At 41.3% G+C, this 8,532-nt stretch overlaps 1 protein-coding gene across 39 annotated transcripts; it reads right to left on the bottom strand.

The window, feature by feature from the left end:
• Positions 1 to 1,805: 1,805 nt before the first annotated feature.
• Positions 1,806 to 7,349, bottom strand: LOC144708208 (uncharacterized). 39 transcript variants are annotated; one of them, XR_013582723.1, is made up of 8 exons: positions 7,145 to 7,345; positions 6,097 to 6,395; positions 5,212 to 5,861; positions 4,481 to 4,518; positions 4,292 to 4,374; positions 3,712 to 3,753; positions 3,521 to 3,612; positions 1,857 to 2,161 (listed from the first exon to the last, which is right to left on the bottom strand). XR_013582723.1 is itself a non-coding variant. In XM_078581423.1 (5 exons), the coding sequence occupies exons 2-5, from the start codon at positions 6,238 to 6,240 to the stop codon at positions 1,816 to 1,818; spliced, it is 636 nt and encodes a 211-aa protein (XP_078437549.1). In that variant the 5' UTR covers positions 6,241 to 6,395; positions 7,145 to 7,348; the 3' UTR covers positions 1,806 to 1,815. The 39 variants fall into 39 exon arrangements, 2 of the variants coding, with proteins under 2 accessions (XP_078437549.1, XP_078437550.1); XR_013582753.1 differs by lacking the exon at positions 3,712 to 3,753 and having other exon boundaries at positions 5,414 to 5,861; positions 7,145 to 7,348; XR_013582750.1 differs by lacking the exon at positions 3,712 to 3,753 and having other exon boundaries at positions 4,481 to 4,658; positions 5,414 to 5,861; positions 7,145 to 7,348.
• Between the last annotated feature and the right edge of the window lie 1,183 nt (positions 7,350 to 8,532).

Genomic DNA, 8,532 nt, shown 5'->3' on the forward strand with positions numbered 1-8,532 from the left:
GACAAGATTAGTGTGATCTTTCGTCTTAACCAACTTACATGTTTGTCCTTTGTCCTACCATCACCGATAGCCACTTACATTTTTTAATTTAAAAACTTATATTAAAAAATATCCTAGTTGATTATGATAACGATATAGTAAGCCATACATGCATACAAAGCAGTGTTAGAAAACATTATGAACAATGCTTTTTCCATTAAGTGGGATACCATCTGGATTTACCTTATCAATCTTGTATGTAGAGTAGTACTAGATCCAGATAAAATCTTTTAAATTTAAAATAAATCAAATATATAAAAATGGATTGATAATTTATATGTCATCTGTATGGACCTAGAAAAGACTATCAGGCATAATCCCTAACCCCAGAGTTCAATCCAAGGAAACACTCGCTGCTCATGTTGAATGAAATAAAAGACATGAGTAACAACGAAAGTAGAAGCTTGTCCAGTAATATTGTCAGGAAATGAAAGAGACTGAAGCGGTTAGGATGAATACACTCTGTTTTATTTTAACGATAGTTTGGGAGAGTCGAGTTTGTGAGGTGTGCCCACGTGTGCGGTGGAGAGTTTGTTCTCAACATAGTTAGACTAAATAATGATTTTACAACAAAATTTTCTGATGTCCTTTATGAGTATCCTTCAATAGAAACAGTTAGTACAGAAGTTTAAAGACTATCAAACTCTTTATTATGATCTCAATATAATTCAGCAAGTCATATCATGTATTTGTGTACTTAATTATGCGCATCACATGTGCATTATATCAATGAATATAGAAACATATCTACAATGTGAGTTTGTCTTGCTGCCCACATATATTTCCATGTAAAATCACAATGACAAACTTGAGATCTGGGTGATCATGATCGATTTCTCCAAAATATAAGGGGATGAAGTGACGCAAAATGAAAATAGTAAACCAGATGTATTTCTTGGACAATTTTCCGACTAGTTGACTTTGTGAATTTACTTTGAATATAATCTAAAATTTTCAATTCGTGATCATATCCCAATCATGCGAGCTAATTTATAATGGTTTTAATAACAAATGGACTTTTCCGTTCTGATGGATCAGATGATGACTTTCAAACAAGGTAATTAAATCACTAGATGAACAATGACATCACGAATACAGGTTCCATCAAAATCTTGGAGCAAATGGTTTTGAAGGTGGCATATGTCGAAGTGTATAGGACCTCATGGTACCTTAATGAGGGGAACTTTGAATTGCTTGTTTATTATGTATATCTGTTTGCTTAAAGATCACCAATTATTAGGATATTGGTAAGGGGGAAATTTTAGAGGGAGGGGAGAGAGTAAGAGAGGAAGATGATTCAGTAGTCCATTAGGGAGTATACCCGTTTGCAGAAAAGTTGATGGCATTAGGGTGCTCCCATTCAGATACGTCTGCAGAAATGGTCATCAAACGTCGATAATGTCAAAGACTTTGTACACTATCTTGACGGCATCGGCAAACTTTTAAAGCCTTTCCAATATATATTATTGGATAATGCGTACGGATTACATGAAATATTGCTACTATATATACTAGTGGGGCCCGGTCGCAATGCTTGCTTGTCCTCATCCTGGGAGAGAAGGAAATCAGATTATGAAGAATTCTCTAAATCAGTTGATGAAGGACAGTAAATATGGAGATGTCCATCGATCAGAAATTTTCTCGATCTCTTCGACCTTCTTTATTACTGAGATATAAATTTTAGAGCAAAATTCAGAAGAAATTTAGGGGGCTTCTGGATCAAAATTTAAGGTTTCTCGATTGAAATTTAGGATCTCAGATTGAGATTAGAACAAATCACCTTTTGCTCGAATTTTGGTTGAATTTTGCCAAACATCTGAATTTCGGCTTATGAGCCAAACATTTGAATTTCGGTTTATGAGCCAAACATTTCGATTTGTGAAACAAATAAAACAACCAAAAATTAGAGCTCCGATCGAAATTCGTATTCAAATCACTAAGAGTTGACGTCACTAAGGTCAACAGACTGAGAAAACTTCCGCAGAATGCCGACGAACCATCATCTTCGGCAGCGACTTCGTCTCTCGGCTGCGTGCCCAGCACATCAAACTCAACCCTGCAACAGACTGGGCGAGAATTAGCTCGACTGCCGACGATTGCAACTCCTCTGATGACGAAGAATCTGACCAAATCAAAGGCACTGGCATTCTTCAGAGGACTGATGACCTTAGTAAATTATTAAAAGACGGAAAAAATAAGGCCATTGAAATCATTTGTCTTCTGTGAAAGGCTGATGAAATTCAGACTCATCAAAGATAGAGAGAGTGTGAGAGAGAAGAGAGAGAGAAGCAGCTTGAGAACGCTTTTGTTGTCGACAGCTTGAGAACGTTTTCGTCGTCGACAGTTTTTTTCCTCCAGCAATTGCTTCAAGCAAAAGGTGATTAATTCCATTCTCATATGTCTTATTTTGATCGAGAAGCCCTAAATTTTTATCTTTTCATCAAATCGAGAAAATTTCATCATATGTCCTAGTTCGATCGAGAAGTCCTATTTCGATCGATTTTTATTTTATCTGTTCATCAAAGATGAAGAGATCGAGAAAATTTCTGATCAATGGATATCGAAGTTCTCCATTGATCAGAATCTTTTCATCAAATCTAAATTCTGTTTGCGAGACAGAGATCTCAGTCTCCCAATCTCAGTCAATTTCGAGATTCTCTCAATTTTGATCTCTTCATCAATCAATTTCGATCTCTTCATCAATCGATTTCGATCGATCGGGAGACCGATCTCGATATTGACTGATAATCTCAATCGCTGTCAATTTCGAAAATTCTGATCTCAATTCTGATCAATTTAGATTTGATGTCAGACTGAGACTGAGACTGAAAGATTCGCTGAGATCAGAATCGTGATCTCAAAATTGACTGAAATTGATGAAACCGTCCACGTTTCATCAATCAATTTCAAAACTTGATCAACCAATTCCGAAATTGATATCAGAATCTCGATCTCGATCTCATATGATCTCGACCTCAGAATCATATGATTTTGAAATAGGACATATGATCTCAATCTCAGAATTTTTGAAATTGACTGAGATCGAGATTCTCAGTTAATTTCGATCATATGTCTATTTCGATCAGAAATTGAGATCTAAAATTCTGATCGGAAATTGACTGAGGTCGAGATTCTGATCTCAGTCAATTTTGAGATCTCAGTCTCACTCTAAATCCAAATCGAAATTGATCAGAATTGAGATCAGAATTTGTCGGTGCACGTCTTATTTTTTTCCTATTTAGCTAGATTAGAGTATTCCTTTTTGTTTATCTTTCACACCAAAAAATCAAGCAACAATAACAAATGATTGAATTCGTGGTTGTGAGCTTATAAATAATGTTATCTATGATAGAGACATGCCTCATCAAAGGAACTAATGTGTGCAACAGACAAATAAATTAAATAGAGAAACGGTGCAAAGAGCATTATATATTCCGATATAAAATAACATTGGTAATTCTTGTGAAAGACTTGCGCTCACCCCCAGATTCGAATGATAAAGAGAAGCTTAGCCTCAGGCTCAACGTAGAATCCACCTTTCAATCTGGCCTCCCGCTTCAACTGGATCAGTTCCTTTTCATAAAAATCCAAAAGAAATCAGGAGATTAACAATATGAAATGGATAATCTCAAACTATCTAATGAACTGTATGCCATCTTATGAATGTACTACCTTGGAGTCGTACTCCTTGGCTTACTCCTTATCCAGAAGCGACTGGATAAGGAAAATAAGAGAATAGTTTTCGTTATTGAGAGGAAATAAAAAGGATAATTTTTCAGATTGCATCTGATTCAGGCTGCCAAAAGATGACCAGTTTTCTAACCCAATTTTCTTCTACATTCCTATCAAGTGGGGGGGAAATTAGACATTTTATCCAATTTACCAGAAGAGAGTGGATGAGGAAAAGAAGCGAAGAGTTTCCATTTTTAACGAAAAATAAGAGGGAAAATTTACAAACTCTCAGTAATTTATACTTGCAAAATCTGGCCAGTTTTCTTCTCCGATTTTCTTCCTATTTCCTATCATAATCGGGGAAGGGATCAACTTTGTTGCACAAAATGCCCTTTTTCAACAACTTGGGACCTTAAAACACAGTCGTTAAGGAAACACGTTGATGGACATGATGCCCAAAATCTTGACCAGAAAACTACGTGGAAGACTGTGGTTTGCCAATTCGAAGGAGAATCTAACTATTAACCATGTGTCAGCTGAGATAACCACATCCAAAACAGAGAGCGAGAGAGATTCAAACCGTTGAGCATTGGAGCTTTTTTTCATCCATCCAACTTTTGTCAATTTATAGGATGAATACTCCGGCATCGCCTTTGGAAGCCACTGCATTTGTCATTCCACTCCTCATCGGATCATCTTCTCATCGGAACAATCAAAGAGCAGCCATAGCCGATTAATCTCGCTACTTATTCAGTGCAAATTCTCATACCTGATGACAGATCAGCTAGGTGCACCGGGAAACTCGATCTAACATGCATTAGCTTCAAAATCAATAGGAAAGAAGACGCCGATCGAAATGCAAAAGCCAGAGCAAAAATTCTACCGCAATTTCCCGTAATATCAGCAACAAAAACCTCTAGAAAACGGCCATGGTGAGATTCTCATACCTGATGACAGATCAGCCATGTTAGATCGAGTTTCCTCGATCTCAGAATCATATGATTTCGAAATAGGATATATGTTCTCGATCTCAGAATTTTCGAAATTGACTGAGATCGAGATTCTGATCTCGAAATTATCCTCGAAATTTGGATTTAGACTGAGAATGAAATCTCGAAATTGACTGAGATCCAAATTTCTGAAGTTTATTTCTATTGCAGCGCCTTACACTTGATTGGAAGTTTGGTGCAATTTCGGCATTGTCTCATCATCATTCTTCTCAGGATGAGGATGGCCAGGATGATGATGCCTCATCATGGCCTCTCCTCATCATGTTCCCCTTCTTAACATCGTTCAGAAGATGACAGAAGATTAAATAGTCATCGTCATTCATCTGCGGCAGGACGATGCCGAAATCTTGGCAGCCACTCAAGCTGCAGACTATGATGATGGCGACGATGATGATTATTCAAAAACTACTAAAGAGTGGAGAACAGATAGTAAAAATATTCTCTAGTAAAAATTAAGACTTAGGTTTGATGGGGGCGACCACAAACTCACCCATCATATTGAACAATCGAAATGGCGACAACTCGAACTTGATTTTCGAAAGGGACACAAAAGCCCAAGATACAGCACCAATCCACGGCTCAGATGGTATCAACCGCAGTTTGACCCACAATTCCCCATCAATATCGAAGTTTCGAATGCCAATGGGCACAACAATGGGAATAATACCAAACTTCAGAGAGAGATTGTTCACCTTTTGCTCGAAGCAACTCTCGACGAAATAGGACTTCTCGATCGAAAAAAACTGTCGAAGATGAAACCGTTCTCAACCGTTTCTCGATCTCTCTCTCTCACTCTCTCTCTTCTCTCTCACTATTTTGTCAGCCAATCAGAGGCCAGAAACGCACATGTATTCCTATTATAGTGGTATAGATATCCATTCTAGTTACCACAATCAGTGTGCGTTTCAGATTTTGGACGATTTACAGGCTATTATCCCATATCGGATAAGGGTACCATTATCCACGCTAGATGGCATAACGATGCTTAGCGGGTCCCAAAGAGAGGGAGAGAGGTTATGTGACCTAAAGTTTTAACAAAAAGAAACTCCGATAATTCAAATCATTTTCCAGTAATATTCTTTGTACCTTAACCCGACCGACCCTTGACGAAACGCGCGATTTCTTACGCATGAAGATCGTCTGAACGGACCCAAAAAATGTTATTAATCGTTACCCCCAAACCAAGAGTGAAATCGGGAGGAACATCAACCAGCCCATGTTGAAGGAAATAAAATATTACGAATAACATCGATAGGATAAGCTCGTCCGGTTAACATCGACAGCAGACGAGGGAGACCGGAGCGGTCGGGAGGAATAGACTTTCTTTTATTTAACGGTAGTTTGGTAGAAAAGAGTTTGGGGGAGGCGTGCTTACGTGTACGGTGGAGATTTCACGGCTTTGGATGGGGGGGGGTTCTTCAGGGGAGCGGCTTGTCCACGTCCTCGAGCGGTCGGAACCAGGCCTTCTGGTCCAGGACCGAACCTCCCCGGGGCCCACCCGGGAGGGGAGGGTGCTCATGGGGTACGTGGCCGTCGGCCGGGCCGAAGACGCCGGTCGAGGGGTGTGGGGCCCACGAAGTCGCTGGGCTCGCCTCGCTGATCACATTGTCGGGGACGAGGCCCGGCCGCGCCTGGTCGTCCGGGTTCTTGTCGTACGCCGACGCGTGGACTCCCCTGCCCAAAGCCCAGTCAGGTGGGCCCTTTTGAACCCAATAACAAAAAACAAATAGAGCTACAATGGCCCAATAAGAGACAAGTCAGCGTCGTGACCCGGGCTGCGGGCTGGTCAAAACTCAAAAAGTCTCCTCCATTATCGCAGTGGCTGCGCGCCGCGCCTGGGGACTGACGGCGACGGTCGAAAAGGTCCCCAACAGTGAAAAGAATCCACACCGATGGATCGGGACAGGGGGGAAATCGAGGCGCGAGATGAACGGATGAGATCTCAGTACGTCCTTGCGAAGGGGGAGAAGAAGAATGGAAGACGCTCGAGCTGAAGAATATCCCGGTTTCAGGCAAGAAGCCAGAAACTTGGAAAAGCGGCTGCTAAACTTGGAATACTACGATCGAGAGAGGGAAGTTGCATAAGAATATATGAAGAGCCGTCCACGAACTCGTCCTAGAGTGAACACCCGCACTGGCGAGAAAGGAAATATCCCTTAATCGAACAGGAGATGCCGAACCATGACGAATCAAATAAATCAGCGTCTCTAAACTGCTTTTACCTATTCTATCTCCATCCGATCAGCATCCTGACAGCGATAGACGAGTATTTTACGGCTGATATCTAGAGGCCTTTCAAGAGAATCGCCGATCTACTCTAGCCTATTTCTAACATATATTCTAGGAGAGATCGAGATACTCTGCAGAGCTTCTTTCGTAAAGGAGACGGACAAAAGGAAGAAGCAGATCGCAGTGATAATCACCTCGCAGATACCGTGGCGGCAGGCGAAGAGAGGATCGATCGATTCCGCTCGGCGACTCGGCGGACGGCGGAGGCAATCCCCCTCTTCAGTTGCTGGATGGAGGCCATTCACTACTTTGCAAAGAGATCTCCCTTCAAACTCCTTCCCCCACCCGGACTGAGAGAGCGAGAAATGAGTAAATCTTCTTTTAACCAATCGCTTGTCCCCGAAGTCGCTTTTTATAGAGTACCCCCCGCCCTCCAAACAACCACGTGCTTTGAACAACAACAACAGATCCCGGCCGTCGAAATTCGTAACCGTCTTCCCCCCAAGCACCATCCGATCTCCATCCAACGGCTCCAACTGTTTATTCTTAGCCAGGCGATAATATCAATCGCTGCTTACGTCAACGTGAAGCGTAGACCGGGTCCCACCGTAACGAGCTTATTTTATATCGGTATGCGGATCCGGATAAGCCACTTCGGATATACTGACAGCTGTCCAAAAGCATCGTGCTGACGTGTCTCTAATAGACGATATGTTTTTCTTTAAAATATTAGAAATATATCATGATGGGCCCTAAACAGCTGTCTGGGATTAGCTGGAGCTTTGGGAAGGTTATGGTCTAACTGGACCGGCGGTCAGCCTTTTTAGGGTTGACCAAAGCTAGTAAAAATAAATAATAATATTAATATCTTTATTACATTACTATAAATGACAAGAGAAAAGTCCATCTCCCCATGATACCTCTTTCTCAGCCATGGTCTAGCTTTCTCTTGCTCTCTTTCTCACTCACTCAGTCACTCTCTTTCTCTAGCTCTTTCTTTCTCACTCTCTCCCTCTCTCTATCTCCTCTCTCTGTCTTTTTCTTCTCGCTCTTATCTCTTCGATGAATTTTTTAATATATGGGCACTTATATATGTATATATAAAATGGGTTAATAGCACGGTACATCCCAAACCATGTCCAAAGTCTGCGAGTTAACCTTAGCTTTTTTTTTGGCACGGTATATCCCAAACTCACTAAGTCGTCTGCGATATATCCCGGTGATGACGTGGAGTCCATCGTGGCTGCCAGGTGGATCTCCGGCCAGATTTTTACCTAGCAGAACCCACCTGGGCGCCACATTGGATTCCACCTCATCACCGTGATATGTCTACCTGCCAAGGGTTTAACTTAAAGAGAGAGAGAGAGAGAGGCATTCTAGAGAGAGAGAGAGAGGGAGAGAGAGAGAGGCATGCTAGAGAGAGAAACAGAAGGAGAGAGAGGTCCTAGAGAGAGAAAGATAGGTGTTCTAGAGAGAGAGGCGTTGTTCTCTAGAACACCTCTCTTTCCCTCTCTAGAACACCTCTCTTTCCCTCTCTAGAACCTGCCAAGGGTTTTCTGATAAGAGAGAGGCATTCTAGAGA

The sequence above is a fragment of the Wolffia australiana genome, chromosome 10 (genome assembly GCF_029677425.1).
Source record: "Wolffia australiana isolate 7733 chromosome 10, ASM2967742v1".
In the NCBI taxonomy this organism is placed as follows: Eukaryota; Viridiplantae; Streptophyta; class Magnoliopsida; order Alismatales; family Araceae; genus Wolffia; species Wolffia australiana.